General features: G+C 43.1%; 1 protein-coding gene across 2 annotated transcripts in view; it reads right to left on the bottom strand.

Moving 5' to 3' along the window:
- AMMECR1 (Alport syndrome, mental retardation, midface hypoplasia and elliptocytosis chromosomal region gene 1) overlaps window positions 1-22,504 on the bottom strand; it is a 168,024-nt gene that overhangs the window by 80,041 nt on the left and 65,479 nt on the right. For both annotated transcript variants that reach the window (XR_003942870.1, XM_030210047.1), the window contains exon 2: window positions 1,426-1,536. Coding sequence is in view for 1 of the 2 variants with exons in the window: in XM_030210047.1 (XP_030065907.1) it covers window positions 1,426-1,536 (111 nt within the window). In the remaining variant the exon portion in view is untranslated. The remainder of the gene's footprint in view (window positions 1-1,425; window positions 1,537-22,504) is intronic.

Here is a 22,504-nt window from a genome sequence, read left to right as displayed (position 1 = left end):
CAAAAATAAAGTTACATTTATTGTAGGAGTGCCAATTAAGAGAACTAAGAGCTATGCTGAAAATATCCAGACCAAAACAAACAGTAGCTGACTAAAAAACAATTGAACATTTTTTAAATAGCAGTAGAAAACCTCAACTTTTAAAAACACAGGAATCAGCAACAAGGACAGCTAACTTCTGACTCAGAACAAATGTCTTCTATAGAGTTACCTTATAGAAAAAAAAAATACAACTACCATTAAACTGGCAGGCTGAAGCTATATAAAATACTGCTTTATCACTGCAATAACAGAAACGAAAAAAAAAAAAATCAGGTTCTGTTTTAAATTCCAGAGCTATAATTTCATACATAGTGGAGGAGTGGCCTAGTGGTTAGGGTGGTGGACTTTGGTCCTAGGGAACTGAGGAACTGAGTTCGATTCCCACTTCAGGCACAGGCAGCTCCTTGCGACTCTGGGCAAGTCACGTAACCCTCCATTGCCCCATGTAAGCCGCATTGAGCCTGCCATGAGTGGGAAAGTGTGGGGTACAAATGTAACAAAATTAAAATAGATACTATTGGAGATTCTACATGGAATGTTGCTACTACTGGAGATTCTACATGGAATGTTGCTACTATTGGAGATTCTACATGGAATGCTGCTACTACTGGAGATTCTACATGGAATGCTGCTACTATTGGAGATTCTACATGGAATGTTGCTACTATTGGAGATTCTACATGGAATGTTGCTACTATTGGAGATTCTACATGGAATGTTGCTACTATTGGAGATTCTACATGGAATGCTGCTACTACTGGAGATTCTACATGGAATGCTGCTACTACTGGAGATTCTACATGGAATGCTGCTACTATTGGAGATTCTACATGGAATGCTGCTACTACTGGAGATTCTACATGGAATGCTGCTACTATTGGAGATTCTACATGGAATGCTGCTACTATTGGAGATTCTACATGGAATGTTGCTACTATTGGAGATTCTACATGGAATGTTGCTATTCCACTAGCAACATTCCATGTAGAAGGCTGCGCAGGCTTCTGTTTCTGTGAGTCTGACATCCTGCACATGCGCGGCCACATTGGTGATCTGCAAGGGCCGATTTCTACATGGAATGTTGCTAGTGGAATAGCAACATTCCATGTAGAATCTCAAATAGTAGCAACAGTGGAGGAGTGGCCTAGTGGTTAGGGTGGTGGACTTTGGTCCTGGGGAACTGAGGAACTGAGTTTGATTCCCGGCACAAGCAGCTCCTTGTGACTCTGGGCAAGTCACTTAACCCTCCATTGCCTGCCGCATTCAGCCTGCCATGAGTGGGAAAGCGCGGGGTACAAATTTAACAAAAAAATAAAAAATACATGTTCCATACATGGTTTATAATCAAACCAAGTAACAAAAAACAAAACAAAATTCTCTTACCTGGTAAGTGTGTACTCCCTGAGTCCTGAATGCAGGTTCATGGCAGAAAAAGTACCTATGCATCCACGCAATCGTTTATCACGACCAATCTTCCACGTTACAAACAGAGGGCTGTTTTTAAAAGAAAAAAAAAAAAATTCTTAGAGGGTCAGTTTATTGCAAATGTCTGCAGCCATCAGTTCAAATTATTCAGCAGATTAAATTAACATTTCTTTTTTTTACACTGAGCAGGTTAGTGCAAAGAGAACAAGGCTATGAACTCCAGAGAAACTTTTGGTTATTCTCTCTAAACATATGCCAGTCAAGGCCGAGCATGTGTCTTGCCTTAATACTTTAAAATAGGATTGTTAAACTACCTGAAACTATGCATTCATGAACTGCAGCATTCAACAGCCTGAATTCCCATTTTTGAGGCATTAAAATTAGGTGAAAAAAATTGTTTCCAGCAGTTGGGAAGAAGTTAAACTACTCATGGTCCACCACATTTCTCAGTTCCAATACATTTATGCTTGGTAACAAGGCAATGAATAGAAGCCACTAACACTTTGGTTTCTTATTCAAAAGGACCGAAATACAAATCCTAAAATAACGTGTGCAGGCCTACAACAACTGCACATTCCTCTAAAAAAGATGCTATTTGACCCAGAACTGGATGCACGCATTCCTACAGCGCCATTTGCTCAAATACCAATTCAATTAAAGTGTTTTTCAAATTGCTGGCTGGACAGGAAATTTGATCAGCGAAGGAACTGAGTGACTGTCAGGAGAAAAAGGTGGAATAAAGCAGACGGACAACTACCATTGTAAAAGGCTTTTCCCCAGAGGACAGTGCAATTTTAGTCCTCTGTTGTCATTAGTGAATATCTTCCCTTTAGGAAACTATTGAAAACCCATCTATTCAAACAGGTTTACCCGAATGCAATCCATCTATTTCCCGGTTCAACTAATCATTAACAACAACGACTCAGAAAATATCTCCTACCAACCTTCTTATCCTCCATGCTCTTACCAACTTCTCCTTTATCACCCACTTCCTTACCCATCCCTATCCTTTCTCTCACCTATTCCATTTACTCCTTGTTCATTTGTCCTATCACATACCTCCTTTGTTGATTCTGATACTACAGACTGTATTTTCTTGTTACTATGTAAGCTGCATTGAGCCTGCGATGAGCGGGAAAGCGCGGGATACAAATGTAATAAATAAATCCTTGACCTAATTTATTCATTCTATATGTTGCTTCACACAGAAACAGCATTCAAGTGGTTAAAAAATAAAGGCATAAAACATGAGTACATAATAAAGTCAACAATTGTAAAAAGATTATTTTGAACCGCCCCCCTCCCAAAGCTGAACAGTTACAACCCAATAATAACCAAAGGGTCTTTTAACTAAAGCTTAGTGCACACTAAGGGGTCCTTTTATTAAGGCGCACTAACAGATTTAGTGCGCACTAAATGCTAAGACGCTCATTATATTCTTATAGACTTCTTATCATTTAGCAAATGCTAAATCCATTAGCATGCATTAGTAAAAGGACCCCTAAATAATCTGCGCCTTATTTTATACCTAGGGGCCATGTAGCACTTAGCACTCACTAAGGAGTAATTAGATCTTACCTGCTAATTTTCTTTTAGTCCCCCTGGACCAGCCCAGAAATGACTGATGGGTTGTACATGCCTACCAGCAGGTGGAGACTGAAAACTCCGATTCATATTTGAGCCTATCATAGCCATGCCCAGCCCCAGTTTGAATCAGTATATCCCTACCAAAGCAAGAGTGGAAGAGAAATATCTGTGAACTCGATAGGGCACCCAACAGCCACACCACAAAAGAGCAGCAGAGCTGGTGTAAAGAACCATAGATATGGTTTCCTTGCATTGATAACTTTATCTGTAACTAGGAAAGAAGGCCCGTTTCTCTGAGCAATTAAACGGGCACTAGCTTTTTTTTGGGGTGGTGGGGGGAGTGACTCACATACGGAGATCAGTGGCGATTTTCCTGGGCCGCCCCGCCCCGTGGGTCGTCGCGGTTGTAGGTGGTTCGTTTGCTGCCGCTGTTGTTAGCGTTGCTCTGTGTGGGTGTCGATTTTCCTGTGCCACCCTCGACATCATCGCGTTTTGACGTGAGGGCGGAGCACAGGTACAGTAATAAAACTCACCCTCAACGTTTGCTCCGCCCTCGTTGTCATGACGTTTGACGCGAGGGCGGGGCCTGGTGGCTTCACCACCACGAACCTTCGAACCTGAAGGAACTGTTGTCAGTGGCTTGGCTTCACTGACGTCAGTGTCCTCAGAACATTGAGGGTGAGTTTTATTATAGTAGATTGTGATAGTTTTTTTTTTGGGGGGGGGGGGGGGGGGTTGTAGCCTGTACAAAATAAAACTAGAAACTACAGACCAAACCAGAAAGAGAAAAAAAATAAAATCGAATCGGTTATTTCTTTACAAAGGCAGACAAACCCAAGACCTAACCGGATACAACCAGATAAAATGAAGGGCAGGATCTGGGCCGGTCTGGAGGGACTAAAGGAAAGAAAATTAACAGGCAAGATCTAATTTCTCCTTCCTTAGTATTCCTCTAGACCGGCCCAGAAATGACTGATGGAAGTACTAGAGAAGAGTATTTAAGGGTGGGATCCACAAAGCCCTGAGTAAGAACACGCTCACCAAAAACCGCTTCCTGGCGGGCTTGAGTATCCAACCGGTTGTAACGAACAAAAGTGTGAAGAGATGACCAAGTCGCAGCCTTACAGATGTCCAAAGGAGGAACAAGAGACCGCTCTGCCCAGGAAGAAGGAATATCCCTCGTGGAATGAGCCCGAACCAGCTATTTCTGTGACCTGGAGACTCTCCTGATAGAACTTCACTCTGATCAGCCAGTCATCCAGATAAGGATGCACTAGAATGCCCTCCTTGTACAAGGCTGCCGTGACCACCACCATAACCTTGCTAAAGGTCCGAGGAGCCTTGGCTAGACCAAAGGGCAGGGAACAAACTGATAATGCTGTCCCAATACTGCAAACCAAAGGAATCTCTGGTGCTGACAGAGAGTTGTAATGTGAAAATAAGCCTCAGTCAAATCCAATGCGGTCAGAAACTCTCCTGAATGAACTACAACAATCACCATGCGAAGAGAATCCATACGAAAAGGTGAGATCTTGAAAACCCGATTCACAATCGAGATCCAAAATGGGACAAAATGTTTTGTCATTCTTGGGCACCACAAAATACATGGAATAAAGTTCCATGCCTATCTACGCTTGAGGCACGGGAAAACCAAATTCAGACAAAAGCTGTGCAAGGGTAACCCTGACTGCTGTCACTTTTACCTATGACTGACGAGGAGACTCCAGAAAGGCATCCAGGAGAGGATGAGCGAACTCTATGGCGTATGTCACTAATAATATCGAGAACCCTCTGGTCCGAGGTTATCAAGTCCCACACCTCCAGCAAAACGTCCAGCCTGAAAGCACCGAAAATCACACACACAACCTTTACCGGCCAAGAAGCCATGGCCCACTGACAGAGGATGATCCTCCAGAAGCCAAGACACCTTAGACTCGCCAAGGCTCTTAACCAACTTCTCCAGTCCAGCACCAAACAAAAGGACCCTCGAAAAGGAAACTTATTGAGCTTGGACTTGGAGGCTGCACCCGCTGACCAACCATGGAACCAGAGAGAACACCGGGTAGCCACACTGATAGCTGTAGATAACTGTTTTCCAACTGAGGGCCTCAAGATAAAGTAAGATAAGATGCTTAAAGCTGACTGTCTTAGTTATGACAAAAGTTAGCAGAACAGCTATGATATGTATTGATTTGTAATTTAGATTTCGTTCTCCTGAAGATGCCATTAGGCGAAACATGTGACTACATGTTGAGAGCATGATACCATGAACTATTGAATGCATAGCAAAAGCGTGACACTAAAAAGTTTTGATTACACAGCAAAAGAAAAGAAAAGAGAGCGGTATACCACGAACTATTGAATGCACAGCGAAGCGTGACACTAAAAAGTTTTGATTACACAGCAAAAGAAAAGAAAAGGAAAAAAATAGAACTGGGTCAAGCACAGCTGATCAGCACATTTTACTCCGACTACATGCAGCCAGCCGAAGCTAAGTCTTATCACCACTATATTGAATATATAGGAGGAATCTGTATAACATCTTAGTAGGAAGGGAGGGCTGACGGTGCGGTGATGTCGGTAAATGTGGTGGGATATGCTGCTTGACAGCTTCACTCACGCACCCAGTTCTGAGCACTGTCGTATATATTTTAAGCTAATATAGCTATTCTGTCATTTTTAACAATTTGGTGAATGTTGATTTAAATGAACACAGGTTTCCATTTTGCATGAGCTATTTAAAGAAAAGGAGAAACCGTAGAGTGAGTGAATCCCCAGTTCTGGACTTTTTTCATATTAAATTTTAACTGACCAGACCCTCGACCATTCTTCTACGTTCGGCGATCCCTTCTCATCGTTTCTACTCCCTCCAGGGTATCCACTCTATTGGCTATTTTCGTGTCTCCCACAAATATATTAACAGAATAGGCCCCAGCCACCGACCCCTGAGGAACTTCACTGCTCACCTTCCTTTCCTCCGAGCGGATTCCATTTACCACCACCCTCTGCCACCTATCGGTCAACCAGTTTCTTATCCAGTTCACCACTTTTGGTCCTAAGTTCAACCTTTCAGCTATTCACGAGTCTTCTGTGGGGGACCGTATCAAAGGCTTTGCTGAAGTCCAAGTAGATTACATCTAGCAAACATCCCTCATCCAGTTCTTTGGTCACCCAGTCAAAAAAGTCAGTAAGATTCATTGACAGGATTTCCTTTGGTAAAGCCATGTTGCCTCAGGTCCTCTAACCCGTCGGTTTCTAGAAAGTTAACTATCCTTTCTTTCAGCAGTGACTCCATTATTTTTCCTACCACTGACGTGAGACTTACCGGTCTGTAGTTTCCCATTTCTTCCGTATCCACTTTTGTGAAGAGGGACTACATCCGCTCGTCTCCAATCATGCGGAACCTCTCCCGTCTCTAAAGAGCTATTAATTAAATCTTTAAGAGATCCCGCCAGGACCTCTCTGAGCTCCTTCAGTATCCTGGGATGTATCTCATCCGGCCCCATAGCTTTGCTCACCTTCAGAATCTCAAGCTGTTTATAAACTCTTTCTTCCGTAAACGGTGCAGTATCCACTCCATTCCCAGACGTTCCCTCAGCAGCCAACTGCGGTCCTTCTCCAGGATTTTCCTCCGTGAAAACCGAAGAGAAATAATTGTTTAGCATGTTCACTTTATCTTCATCACTCTCCACATAGCCATTCTCATTATCTTTCAGTCTTGCAATTCCATTCCTATCTCTTCTCCTGTCTCCAATATATCTGAAAAAAGTTTTGTCACCTCTCTTTACATCTTTAGCCATTTTTTCTTCCGCGCGCGCTTTCGCTGGCTGTATTTCCCTCTTCACTTCTTTCAGTTTAATCCAATAATCTTTTCCGTGATCCTCTCGTTGCATTCTTTTGTATTTCTTAACAAAGCCTCTTTTGCTCTTACTTTTTCAGCTACTTGTTTGGAGAACCATATAGGCTTCCTGCTTCTCTTGTTTTTGTTTACTTTCCTCACAAAAAGATCAGTCACTATATTTATAGCAGCCTTTAGCTTGGATCACTGTTTTTCCACTTCACCTATGCCTTCCCACGCCAACAGCTCCTTCTTCAGGTATTCCCCCATTTTATCAAAATCAGTATGTCTGAAATCCAGTACTTTGTGTTTTGTGCGTCCACACTCTGCCTTCGCCCTTATATCAAACCATACAGTGTGATGATCACTATTACATAGGTGGGCACCCACCCAGATATCGGAAACAGTACCTCCATTAGTGAGCACTAGATCCAGCATCGACCCTTCCCTTGTGGGTTCCGTCACCATTTGTTTGAGCTCTTCCATTAAAACTTGAGGTCCGTAGGTCAATTTTAGCAGACAATGGAAAAAGTGCCAGTACTCAGTACCCCCAAGTACCTCCTCAAAAAAAAAAGCCCCGCTTTTAGCAGTTCTCAATGATAAAATGTCAAAAACAGAAAATAGACACTGGGGAATACAATCTCCCTTCAGTTTTACATATGGATGCACAATGCTAAATAAGGCAGTCACATATTTCATTTTTCTGAAAAACAGAAACATCAAACACAATTTTAAACTTTCCGTTTCAGTGAACAAAGTGCAATGGGGCCACGGTAAAAGAAGGGTCTACAAAATTCTTCCATTCAATATAACATCCAGAAAATTAACTTATACAGATATTACATCACTACATGGATTTTTGTACTTCAAAGGTATAAAGTGAAGTGTATTTTTAAAGTTTTTTTTAAACGTTCTATTATTTCTACCCACTAATGTTCAAAGCAGTATGCAAAACTAAAAAGAGTAACCCAGTCATACACTTGGGAATCATATCAAGCACAATCTAATATTCCTAGTAACAGTATCTCAGAAACAATGTACCTCATAAATCCTATATTCTATTATTTTTCAATTATACTACACATCAAAGAAAAAAAACTTTGATAGGAAAAGTATATCAGTTTTCACATTAGATCTAATAAAAAGTTCCAAAAAGAAATCACTTACTAAGCCGCATTATAGGCACATTAACATTTTTAACGCGCGTTAACCAAGTGCCTACAACATCCCTGTAGGCACCTACACAGTTAGCGTGTGTGCTAATTGTAGGCATGTTAAAAACTCTAACACGCCTTAGTAAACAGGGCCCTTAATTTGTAATACTATGATAGCCCATAATATTAGACACCAAGTAGGGAAATTTAGAAGGCAGAAAGCAAATGGAAATGGACAGAGAAGTCATGAGGACTCCTTGCCCATCTGAACAATATGCCCTGCATTATATAAACCCTATGTTCTACTGGAAAGGTTAAACAAGGTTACAAAAGAGTGTATAACATACAATCATGAGCCAATTAGCTTTGTATGAAGCCACTCAAAATAGTTACAGTAAAAATAGGATCAGCTATCTTATTGGCACAAGTCATACTTCTATGTATACTATTCATCTGTACAATTTTATAACAGCAGGGACCCACTGTGCTGAGCCACAAGCCTTTACCCAGTGGACATTAAACAGCATAACTAGGGGAAGTAGAGCGCAGCTCCAGGGACTAGATAATCTGAGAGTGGCCATTTGGTTTAACCTCACTGTGTAGCCTCAGCACCAGAGTGGGGAGCTAGGCCAGAGATCAGAAGTACCAGCTTGAACAATCTACCATTTGCCAGAGGTACAGAAAAATACTGGAGATGACCAATAAGCACCAGCAGGTTATACTGGCGAGTTCACTGTAAAAGCCTAGCTTTTCTTTGCCTTCATCTGAAGGTAGGAGGGGATAACACCCATATGTTCAGAATGGTGCAGCCTAGACAAGGAAATTACTTTTAAGTCATGGTCACTGCCTGTTGTGTCATGCTTTACTGTAACCCATTTTAAGTGGTTTCATATAAGTGTAACTTTAACATTTGATGTTCAGAAGGGAAGCATGTGATTTCTCTTTCACAACTGGAAAAATTACCTAACAGGAGAAAGCATTTACATATTTAAAGCAATCTTCAAATCATAGCTCCAATATTGAGTGCCAAGCTAGTTTTTCAGAAATATGAAATGGGAAACCTGAATTAGTACAGATAAAAGTGTAATTATTCTGCTGCTATTCTGGATCCACACCCTTTTCACAACATGTATTTACTCTTCATTTTCTATTTTTATGATTTATAGATATATTGTATTTTGAATTATATTTTTAAATTGCATGTTTTTTAATTTGATATTATTATGTTTGTTTTTAATTTATTACTGACATCCATGTTTGTTTTTTAATTACATATGTTCAAATCAACAGCCCTACCCTGATGCAGGTTGTTGAGGCAAAATGTGGCCACGATTCTTCAACACTTTGCTGGTCTGCTTTGTGTTGTTTGCTTATGTACCAAAAGCACATTGTTTTTCTTAATTTTATATCTTGGAAAAGATGACAAGTCGCTAATGTAACCTTTGTCAGGGCCGATCTTAGCAACTGTGGGACCCTGTGCAGACATGTTTGGTGGGGGCCTCCCCCCTGCTCACCTAGCCCCACCAAATAAAGACAAATCAAATTTCACAGAACATCTGATTCAAATAAGCACAATGCTATCACAGGAATCCTAATATTAAGAAATGAAATTAATTAAAAAAAATAATTAAGTTCAAGTCTACTATAATTAGAAATTCAAATTCTCATAACATAGAAAAGGATAAAGCAAAATATTAAGAAAAGATCCAGGTACATGGGAAAAGTACTTTAAAATTCTCCTATTACTGTAACCCACCAATATGGAAAGGCAATACCAGAGATCCCCTAGTATCCCAAAAAGATGTCAAGTGCATAAGTTCCCAAACACACATTTATTTTATTTTTAAAAAAAATTATATTCCACACTCTTACTATTCGAGGTGGATCACAACTATACATGCATAATAAAATATTCAAATAAACTTACAAAAACAAGCAAACACACATGGACCTCGTTAGCTCATATTATAAAAACAGTGGTTGTAGCCAGGCAGTTGTCATCAACATCTTAAAGGCAGATAAATGTACAGCTAAGCATCTATAAAAGCTAGGTTACAAAAGTTTGCTTTTAGGTATTTAAGAAATTGAAGAAATGAGGATATATTTCATAAATCAGATGGCAAGTTGTTCCACAGTCTAGCACCTTCAACATAAAATATAGATGAATGATACTCAGTTAATCTGATGTGACGGAAGGAGGGAACATCAAGTAAAAGTCCCCAGAATGCAAAGAGCGAGCAGGTTATGTTCTCAAGGAGCTAGCAATAGTGAGTGTTGCATTGCTGTTCAATGATTTAATGATCAATGGAGAATCAAGTTTAAAATTCTAACATTGAAAAGGTAACTAATATAAACTGAGAACCGGATTTATATGAGCAAACCAAGAAGCAGTGTTTCACTAAAGACAAAATCACACCACCACATTTACAGGTAGCAAAAGTTTCCCTAAATCAGCTATAGCAAGCCAAAGTATCTAGGGAAACCTCAGCAGGTAGAGTTACCTTTGTAAGCTGAGCATTTTATTTGACAGAGAAAAACCCAACACCTGCCCTGTTCCATGTCCCTCCTTTGCCCCATCCATACCCAGCTCCAGGTCCCTTGCCACACCTACTGTTGCACCCTTCCCTCACCCTCCCCTCTTCAACCAAAATGCCCACACTTAGGCTGCCATCTCAGAAGAAAAAAAAAACCTGACACGTATGTACATTTGATGATTATTTCACAAACCCTGTCTGATGTTATGACAAACTAAAATTAAATTAAAGTTTTGAAGTCACCTTAGTAAGGCCAAGACACTAAGCACAAACTCGTGGAAAAACACTAACAGCCTTGCTGTACCATAACAGCACTAACTCCCAGGACTCAAACAACCTATCTGTGAAAAGACACAGATCCTAAAACTCCAAAACACTATCTAGTGAGAAACAGAAGTGAACGGGACTGCTACAGATCTCTACACAGAAACTACATGCTAGCAGAATAATGCACCTTGCTCATACATGCAAAATACAGACATTACAAATATGAAACAAGGAATCAAAGACCAGTAGTAGAGATATGAAGGCAAAAATCTGAACTAGAAACCAAGGAGTCAGACTCTGCATTTGCAGCAATACTAGAGAAATGAAATGCAGTCTGTCTCTCTACCCCCTCTTCTGCTCCCCTTCCCAGCAGGTCCAGAACATCTCCATCTTCCAACCAACTCCCCCCCTCCAAGGTTCAGCACATCATTTCCTTCTAGTCCTCCCTCCCCCTGGGTTTTGCACATCTCCATCTTACAGTCCCTCCCCTGTAGACAGCATATCTCCATCTCCCTCTTCCTCCCGGTCCAACATTTTTCTCCCTTCTCCCCACCTTGAATCCAGCATCTCTCCCTCCTTCCCAGCTCCTCTAAACTTGCCCTATCCACGGCACCTGCAGCGATTAAGGCTCACTGCTGTGGCTGGAATTGGGGCCGTCACCCTGCCAGGTCTCGCCGTCTCAGATTAACCATTTGCTTCTGCATAGGCAGGACCAGCAGAGGGAAGACACTAACACCAACCACAGTAGTGTGCCTTAATCACAGCAGGAACCAGGGATGAGAGAAGTTTAGAGCATCCGGGAGGGAAGGAGAGATGCTGAATTCAAGGTGGGGAGAAAGAGGGGTGGGGGGGGGGAATGCCATGGCCACCATCACGTGACCCTGTGTGGTCGCCTCTTGTCACCAGTACATTAGTCCAGCCCTGACTTCTGTTCAGTGTTAAAAATGCTTCTTTCGTTTAACTTGATTATCTTTTTAAATATGAAAAAAAAAATAATGGAATACAATTACTTGGTTAATGAGCACACTGTACTAAAAACATTATTCACTAAAAGCTTAAAACCATACAGTTGCTATAAATCATAGAAGAACCAGCATGAGGAAACAATCATTTAATATTTATTAAATTTCAGAAAAAACAAATAGTCTAAATCACAGGAAACAGGGATCTCAAATAGGAAAAGAACAAATTTCAATTCACTACCAATACATAGTAAATCATAAATTCCAAATAAGGATAAACATGTGAGAAGAGGGGAGATCTAAAAAAAGAAAAGAATAAGAAAATCAAATTTAAAAAAAAACATTCTGAATTCTCAGAGCAAAAGTAAAATAACAGAGGAGACAACTCCAAGGGAGGTGGGAGGGACTGTGAGAATATAAAGCCTGCAGTCCTCAGAAAACACTTGCTACAGTTAAGTACCTTAGCTTTCTCCAAGGACAAGCAGGCTTATCTATTCTCACAGTGGGGAATCCCCTAGCATCGGCTCACAGAAAACAACAAACACTGGACAACTGGGCCTCGTAACGACAAGGACATAACACATATTTAACCTGAAACTATGTACAATCTGAATGAGTGCCTCATGGAACAGAATAAAATGGGCCTAGGAGGGTGGCGTGGGATTCCAGACCCCAAACAGATTCTGCAACACTGCCCGAACCGACTGTCACATCGTGTATCCTGCTCAAGGCAATAGTGTGATGTGAATGTGTGGATTGAAGACCATGTCGCAGCCTTGCACATTTTTTCAATGGAGGCTGACCTCAAGTGGGCTACCGATGCAGACATGGCTCTGACAATATGAGCCGTGATATGACCCTCTAGGGTCAGTCCAGCCTGGGCATAAGTGAAAGAAATGCAATCTGCCAGTCAATTAGAAATGATGCGTTTCCTGATGGCAATCCCCATCCCGTTGGGATCAAAAGAAACAAAAAGGTGGGCAGACTGTCTGTGGGGCCTAGTCCAGTCCATGTAGTAGGCCAATGCTCTCTTGCAATCCAAGGTGTGCACGCTGCTTTCGCCAGGATGGGCATGAGGTCGGGGAAAAGAATGGTGGCAAGACAATCGACTGATCAGATGGAACTCCAACACCACCTTCGGCAGCAACTTAGGGTGAGTGCGGAGGGACTACTCTGTTGCGATGAAACTTAGTATAGAGACAAATCCACCACCAAGGACTAAAGTTCACTGACTCTACGAGTTGAATTAACAGTCATCAAGAAAATAACCTTCCAGGTCAAGTACTTCAGATGGCAGGAATTCAGTTGCTCGAAAGGAGCTTTCATCAGCTGGGTAAGAACGATGTTGAGATCTCATGACATTGGTGGAGGAGCTTTGACAAAAGCAAACCTCCAGGTTGTCCAGAGATGGGCTTACTTTCTACACACTGATAAGCACTAATTCCACTAAGCTGAACCCTTACGGAGTTGGTCTTGAGACCAGACTCTGATAGGGTAGAAGGTATTCAAGCTGGGTTTGTGTAGGACAAGCAGGGGATCTAGGACCTTGCTCTCACAACCAAACAGCAAACCTCCTCCATTTGAAAGAATAGCACCTCTTAGTGGCGTCTTTCCTGGAAAGCCAGCAAGACCCGGGAGATACCCAAGTAATTGAATTCTAGGATCTCAACATCCAAGCTGTGAGAGCCAGAGACTGGAGGTTGGTATATAGAAGAGAATCCTCATTCTGTGTGATGAGGGTTGGAAAACACTCCAATCTCCACAGTTCTTCGGAGGATAACTCCAGAAGAAGAGGGAACCAGATCTGCCACAGCCAGTACGGCATGATCAGAATCATGGTTCCACGGTCTTGCTTGAGTTTCAAACAAAGTTTCTTGTCCCCAATTGAGGAGGAAGGCATCCGACGCTAGTTTGTTGTGGGCCTGAAGCCTGGGAACACAACCGAGGGACATTATGGTTGATCTAAGTGCTAAAAAATTCACCGGGGGATGCCCCACGGTCGGACAATCTCGCGGGCTATGCCCATATTGAGAGACCATTCATGTGGTTACATTATCCTGCTCAGTCTGTCGGACAGGATATTGCTTTTGCCCACCAGATAAGTGGCTCGAAGGAGCATGCCATGTTGGTGAGCCCCATGCTATATCCAGATGGCCTCCAGAGATGCATCTATCAGCACATTTTGTGGCTGAGGAATTTGGAATGGAAGTCCCAGAGTCAAACTGGATCGAATGGTCCATCACTGAAGAGAGTATACAAGCTCTGGGGACACTTGGACGACATCTTCCAGGCTCCCTGTGGCTTGACCACGGAGAAGTCAGGTCCACTGAGCTGATCTCATGTGAAGATGTGTCATGGGTGTAACATACACTGTGGAAGCCATGTGGCCCAACTATCTCAACATCTGTCAAGCTGTGACCTGCTGAGAGGCTCAAATCTTGGAAGCAAGTGTGACAAGAGTGTCCGCTGTCTTCTAGGCACGAACCTCCTATGAACTCCAGTTACTGGACAGGGTCGAGATGGGGCTCGGGGTAGTTTAAAATGAACCCTAGTAGCTCGAGCACCTGAATTGTCATTCGCATGGACTCCTGAGCTCCATATGAAGAGGTGCTCTTCACCAGCCAATCGTCGAGATATGAGAACACATGGACTTTCAGTCTGCGTACCAATGCTGCAAAAACCGCTAGACATTTCATGAAGACATTGGGAGCTGATGCAAGGCCAAAAGGCAACACGCGGTACTGAAAGCGATGTGTTCCCAGCCAAAACTGAAGATACTTCCAGTGGGCTGGAAGTATCGGGATGTAAGTATATACATACATAAGTCCACAGAGCATAGCCAATTGTTTTTCTGAATCACTGGGAGAAGGATGTACAGGGAACCATCCTGAACTTCTCTCAGACTATGAATTTGTTCATGGCCCTTAGGTCTAAGAGGGGATCCCCCCCTCCCCCCGTTTTCTTCTGCATAAGGAAGTACGTGGAATAGAATCCCCACCCTTCCTCCCCTGGTGGAATGGGCTCGACTGCATGGGCCTTCAGAAGGGCAGAGAGTTACTCTGGCAAGTACCTGCCTGTGCTGAGAGCTGAATGAATGAGCTCTCAGTGGGCAATTTGGAGGTTTTGATACCAACTGAGTACATATCCGAGACGGACGACTATTTGAAGAACCAAGCGGTCGGATGTTAGCCCTCCCCTGACCGGCAAGTCATCTGGGATGCAGGCTGAGGGCCAAGCAGGGCCACAACTGTAGGCAGAGAGGCACAAGCACCCCTGATGCCGAAGCATATCACTGCATTAGGCCACCCAGCAGCTCAGGGAGCAAGACCCGGATGCGCTCATAGAAAGGCTGCGACCAGGAAAAACTGTGGTGCCGGTTCAGGCACAGGTTGCAGAGCTGTCGGGGTGATGCGGGAGCTGGATCTTGCTGCAGGAGAGACCAATGCATCAGCACCTCCTATATGGAGGGGGTGCGGTCCTCCCGGCATGACGCTTCTCGGGTGCTAAATCCTTTGACCCTCCGGAGCTCGTGGTTGCTTCTTGACCTTCGCCCAAAGCATGTCACAAGGCTCCTCGGTGCCAACGAGGTTGACTTCTAATCCACACGTCGCCTCAGGGTTGGGTCCGACGATGGACGGTCCAGGGGGCACAGCAGGAGGCCTTGAGGAAAGTGGAGACCCACTCAATGCTTCACTGCTTCCAGTGTCTAAGGGTCTAGCAGCAGACATGCTGACAGACGCTCCCAATGCCAGTGAGACAATTGATGTCAATGCTGACGTCGAGGAACCGGACTTGGCTCCAAAAATCTTCTCTCATTGAGCCTCTCTGGAAATCTGGGCCATGCTTCTTCATGCGAAGACAGAGAACACAGTTAGTGGGGCTATGGTCGGGCCCAAGACACTGTACACACCAAGAATGGGTGTCCTTCCCAGAGATCGTCCGAGTGCACGGGGTACAGCGCTTAAAGCCACTGGGAACCTTCATGGACATGGAAGGAAAAACTTTCTCAGCTAAATTAAACGAAGCGATGGTGCCTGAAAAAGATGCAAGGCACGGCAGAAAACGAAGGAAAAATTCCCGGCCGAAAGCAGCCAAACAACAATGAAAAAGAAAGGAAACAAACTGGGCAAAAATAAACTAAAAATACATGGGAAAGACCAAAAAAAGAGGGTTCCACAACTGGGAACACAATAAATTGCCAAAGCTTCAGGATATCCACAATGAATATGCATGAACTTGATTTACATACACTGCCTCCATTATATGCAAATCTTTCATGCATATTCATTGTGGATATCCTGAAAACCTGTCCAGCAAGGGGTACTCCAGGACCAAACTTGGGGAACACTGCCTTAAAGGACACAAATATATAATTAGGGCTGCATTTCGATTAAAATTTTAATCATGATTAACCGCATGATTAAAGGTATGTTATATAGTTTTGCTCCCACTGCAACTCCTTGTGACTCTGGGCTTGTCTCTTCACCCTCCATTGTCCGAGTCACAATGAGCTACAATGAGAACAAAACTAAATAAATAAATACATCTTTAATCCCCTTCTGTCCTAGTCTTCAACCAGTATCTTTCAAAGACAACCCCCCTCATTCAATCTGCCTCATATCCTTGACCCTCAGTCTTCACCCACATTCCCTGTCACATCTACATATGTTTATCTATATACACTCACACATACACACTCTCCCTTCCTCTTCCAGGTTACCAACCAACCATCAACTCTCAGATAAGACTCGATGCAGCTCACCACCTGTTGCCCCCTCACCTTTCTGCTCGTTGCCATGCAGCATCTCGCTTACAGTGCACACCATGTCATTTGGCTCTTGATAAGTTTGAGCTGCATGATGCAGGAACTTCTGGTTGGTCTTGCCATCACAAATCTTGCAAGACTAGCTGAAGTTACAGTCTTGCATGACACATAGATACTGAAAACTGAAGTGGGCAGTGTGGGTTATAGAAGCCATGATGTTTCTTTGCATCTGTAGCCAATGCAAAGAACAATTCAATGTTGGGGAGTATAAAATCACAGGGACCAGGGTACAATTACAAGGTACTAAGGCAAACTGGCATCTAGAATTTGTCAAACCCTGATGTAGTCCAATGAATGCCTGCTCCAATTGATCTGGAAGCTGTAGGGGTGTTCCCTGTATCTCACTTTTGGTAGGCCTAAGGCCTGGGTAAGCCATGAAACATCTTTTGTAAACAAAACATGGATTCTGCATGATTTCGAAGAACAGTACCATATGACTTCATCCAAGGCTATGCTGTTTACTTGAATTTGCTCTCCGCTTTATCTCATGGGAAGTTGTGGAGGAGAGAGGTACAGAGGAACACAGAGCCTCCAGTATCTTGTGTAGGAGAGTGTTTCACAGAAAGCCTGGGACGCGGTCATGCTTGTTGTTTACCTCATGGTGAGTCATCCAGGACTACTACTGATAAGGTGGTCTTTTCTGTGAGCCCAGAAGCCCCTCGTTGTGGTGATGATATGACACCTGCTGAACAAAAGTATATGGTTCCTGATTGGTCCCAGATCGTCATCTGTGAATGCTGGGGGCAGGGCCAGGGCCAACACTGGACTTGGGAGAGAAGCAAAACAAGAGAAGATCTGATGGTGTATGCATCTCTTTGAGAAGGACTAAATTGCCAGTACAACTATGAACTGTATCTTTTGGTGTTAAGCTTGGCACAAGGAAAAATTCAGGAGCTGTTTATCAGCTTCTGCCAGACTGAGAATCTACAGCTTGTGCTGGGTAAGGTCACATCAGACTAACATCTGATTACAGGGGTTTGCTGTGAGATAGCTTGAGCTCCTGAAGAGGAGCCAGTTCTGACCCCATCTGGAGTTGCCACTGTGGACCACTAAAGGTGTGTAGTCCTTCAGGATATTTTTGTATTTTGCTTGCCATATTTGCTTATTTCATATATATAATAACTAGTAAAGAAGGCCCGTTTCTTAACGCAATGAAACGGGTGCTAGCAATGTAATGAGTTCCTGCCATTAATGTTTCCACGGTTGTATTCTGAATATAATTGTTGTTTACATGTGTAAGATTTCTTTATATACAATAGTTTTTGTCTAAACTGTTTTACAATGTGGTAAAAGTTTTCCTTGTTCAAGCCCTTCAATCAGTTTAACAATCACATCAGAAGAGCTCCTTACTCGTGAGAATGCAACATACAGTTGCCCATGTGAGAGACAGAGAGTGACAGTGTGTTTTACAGACAGTGTAAGAGAGAGATACACAGAGTGATTGAGTGTGTGTGTGTGATGTCTGTGTGTGTGAGTGTGTGTCTGTGTGTGTGAGTGACAAAGTGATTAAATGTTTGTCTTCCCTTCCGTTCTGTGCATTTGCCTCCACTGATGTTCGTACCTCCCTGTATATGATTGTTAGAGATTCAATCCACTCGACTTCCCTCCTCCAAGTTCCGTTCTGTCTGATTGGTTCTTCGTTCCTGTGATGTCGCGTTTGTTTGCTTGGCAACTATGCAGCGTTCCGTTTCCTCGACATGAGGGCGCGGACAGTGAGAGCCAATGAAACGCTGAATGACAGACTTACGAACCCTACACTGCCACGGAGTCAGCTTCAGAATGTTGGAGGTGCTTTTTATTATATAGGATAAGGCCACAAGTTAATCACAGCTAACTATGCAATTCATGCAATTATGATTTAAAAAAACTGATTGCAGCTGAAACATTTAATCACACTGCAGCATCTCCTGTCTCCTCCAAACATCTCTTTTGCTGTCTTCCACTCCTGTCCTCAGCACGATCCAGCATCTTTCCCTCCAACCAGAATTCAACATCATCCCCTGCACATCAGCCTACCTTTAAAAAAAATGGTCTTCTGTTGGTCCCCAGCATCGGCAGTGATGCATATATGCTGCCTGTGGTATGCCCAAAGTTTTCTCTCTGGCCTGTTCTGCCTCCTCTGATATCAGTTTCTGTTTTTGCATGGGTAGGATAGGTCAGAGGGAAAGCTTCGGACCCAGGCGCAGGCAGCCATTGCCAGGAACCAACAGAAGACTACTTTGAAGAAAGACTGGAGCGGGGAGAGGGGACAGATGCTGAACCCTGAGTGGGGGGAGTGGAGTGAGCTGCAGACCTGCAAGCAGAACTGGAGGAGTCACCAGTGGAAGCTACTGCTAAAGCAGTAAGCTCCAGCAGCCACAAAAATAACTTTGTGTTGCTCACCACATGTGTATTGCTACTCATAAGGATGGAGGGGACGGAGGGTGAGGTGCTGCAGAGGAGGGAGGTAGAGAGAAAGAGATAATGGACCTGGGAGAAGAGGAAAGGGAGGGATGTAAAAGAAAGGGAGATATGTTGGATCTGGGGGGGGGGGGGGGGGAGGGAAGGGGGATGGGATTTGATATATCAACTTTCTGCGGTTACAAAGTGGTTTACATATTTTATTATATAGGTACTTATTTTGTATCTGGGGAAATGGAGATTTAAGTGATTTGCCCAGAGTCACAAGGAGCTGCAGCGGGAAACAAACAAACACCAAGTGTGCGACTGATTGCGATTAAAAATTTTAATCGGGCTGTAGCCCTAATAATAAATTATATATATTTCCACATTGCCATTATTCCTTCAATGAAGCCAGCTTAGCTCAGACCCAAGGGCCTCTTGCTCAATGAGTCCAGTGTAATTACTATCTGAATGATTACCTGTCAGTCTATGCACCTACGAAGTCCAAAGGAAGTGGAGAAAAATATGAATTTATAAATAAAGACGACAGTACAGAAGTGCACATTCTGCTGAATTAGGCCGTGTGTACAGTGTGTTTCTTTTCCTTGGTTAGCAGATTAGCTGGATATCATACTACAGAAGTACAGAGCATGAAATTAGACCGGAAAATTGTATATTTTTTTTCACAACCCTCCATACTAGACTGGCTTATCTTTATTGAAGGACAATGGCAGACAGAAAATGCCCCATGCCTCAAGTTCAAAACAGAAGACACAAGGACACAGTTATAAAGCTCCGCCAGCTATGGAGAAGCCCGATATACACACAAAGCAAGAACATTTTAAACTATACAGAGCCATGCTAATTTAAAAACAGTCCTTGAAACTTGCTGACACTGACAAGTATTGTGGGGGTGGGGTGGGAGAGGCAGGGGTATTGATTCCACAGGCCTTCAGAAAAGGAAATGTAGTATATTCTCTCAAAATCTGACTGCCACAAACTTGGATGATCTCTGTGAATTTGAGATTTTTTTGGGGCCTCGCTCACCACACTCCGCATCTAAGTTTCCAGGCTATTTGGAACCTACCCTATTATCATTTCCTGCTATTAATAACTAGAAGGGAAAATGAATGTGTGTAGGGTAGGCACTGATGTCTTTGGCACTTCATCTGTGATTTCTAGGGTTTGCTCAGCTGCACCCCCTCCCCTCTTCACTGCAATCACAGCAGCTGTCCTTAATAAACGGAGAAGAACTGGGATGCAATCTCTCCCTTCAGAACCTGGTTTGTTTGTGACTAGTCAAAATCATTTTTGTGCATTGAGATATTCCTTCCCTGCATAGATGATTTTATTTATTTATTTGGATTTTGCTCACACCTTTTTCAATAGCAGTTCAAGGTGAATTACACTCAGGTACACTGGGTATTATGAATGTTGACTCCATACCATCAAGGTTCAATTAGACTGAAGAGAAGCTGGACCAGGAAATTAAACCCACAAGGAGGGCACTAGACTATAGAACTGACTCACCTGTAAGAACAGTTAAAATCACATCAAGCTTACAAAACATCAATATTTCATGTACTATTATTAGTGCTTTAGAATTGATGTGAAGATTTATTTTTTTAATTATTTGTTTTTACTCAGCAGGGATTTTGTTAATTTATCTAGTAGGAAATAGAAGTGATTAAGACTCAGAGTTCTTATAAAGAGGGCTTCCCAAATCGTGTACATATTTAAAGACCATTTGGCAGATTGTTACCCGGTAGAGAATATCATGAGAATGGACATTATGTTCATGTGTATTTAAAACCTTGATATACCGCCTGGGCTGTTGAACAGATCACAGCAGTGTATATAACAAATTAATATTTAAAACAAGGAAAGGAACTCCGATGGTTTGGGATCCAAGATGGTGCCGTGTTGAGAGGTCACACTGCTGGTGTCTCGACTTCTCCAGCTGAGTTTTTCTGCCTATAGGGCTCTTTGGACTGATATGGGGAAGAGAGCTAAAATTTGTGGGCTCCCCCCTGCCTCAACATCCTTGATGCGGCAGACAACGCTGGAGCAGTACTCTGTGTTAGCGGCTCAGAGTTCCAATTTCTCTACTCCTGTGCCTATTGCAGACGCATCAGACAGCAGTTTAAGTGGTTGGGAGGCAGGGATAGTGCTGGGCAGACTTATACGGTCTGTGCCCTGAAAATGACAGATACAAATCAAGGTAAGGTATACACAAAAAGTAGCACATATGAGTTTATCTTGTTGGGCAGACTGGATGGACCATGCAGGTCTTTTTCTGCCGTCATCTACTATGTTACTTTGTTAAGTAGGGATTCCTTGAGCCTCATGGAGCAGACAGCTCTCCCACAACCGGGATACAGCTTTCTAGTTGAGCAGTGCGTGTGCAAGCTGTCGCAGGTTGGTGTGGCAGGACTCGCTGTACAAAGAGTGCAGCTGGCTGGATTATCAGATCTGGTTTTTGGAGGTGATCTGCTGCAGGCTGCAACCAGGGTCCTGGGTCAGGAAACTAAGTAACCTGAGCAAGGCCAGAAAACAGGGTGCACCCAATTTAGAAATTTAGGGGTCAGAGAAACCAGCCGTGATGACTTTGGAATGCTATCAGCAACATGAATTTGTCTTTGGTCTTGATAATTTAACAGAATGTTAAAGGTATTGTGATTTCCTAAAGCCATACTGACTCAGGCATAAGTGACTGATCAGCAGCTCTCTGAATTGGATGCCTTAAAATCTAGAGTGCAAATGGTGAAAGGTTTTGAAGCGGCTTCTTTTAAAGATAGGCCTTTTACACAGACATTTGTAGTACCTGGAAAATCAAACCTGGAGGAATAATTAGAGGCTTCTCAACTTCCTTAAGGCCCCTATTATATCACCTTTGGATATGTTTAAGTAAAATAATGTGGAGGTTCTAAAGATGCCCTCAGAACCAGTGCCCCCAATTACCAGGGCTCAGTAAATTCCGGGTGGTAAGGGAGTTGGAGGCTTGGTTATGCAGAATCCAGGAGTGGGAGATATGAATATAACCTCTTTTCCGGAGTCATCCTTGGAAGTTATTACACAGAGAACTACACAGGTGGTGACTTTTGCCTTGGAGTTAGACCACAATAATATTTTGAAACTTTCTTTCAGATTTTTGGAGTCACTGTTTATGGGCTCTAAAACAAGGGTTTTCCCTGATTTAGCAAGAGAGGCACAGACAAGGTGTAAGGCTTTGTTGGCCCTTTGACCTAGAGTGCAAGCCTTGGGTGCCAACTTTGTGCTATGATTTCCTTTTTATGTTTTACTAGTTAAAAAGCCCCGTTTCTGATGCAAATGAAACGGGGGGGCTAGCAAGGTTTTCTTCTGTGTGCATGTGGGAGTGTGTGTGTCCGTCCCTGCCCTCTGTCCACTCTCCCTTCCCCTGTGCTGTCTGTCCTCTCTGTCCCCTCCCCCCTCGGAGTCGAGTCCTTCAGTGTTAAGTTTCCTGCTGT

This window comes from Microcaecilia unicolor, chromosome 7, assembly GCF_901765095.1.
Source record: "Microcaecilia unicolor chromosome 7, aMicUni1.1, whole genome shotgun sequence".
In the NCBI taxonomy this organism is placed as follows: domain Eukaryota; kingdom Metazoa; phylum Chordata; class Amphibia; order Gymnophiona; family Siphonopidae; genus Microcaecilia; species Microcaecilia unicolor.
Note: the sequence above shows the minus strand (reverse complement) of the source record. Positions and strands in the feature narration are given on the sequence as shown.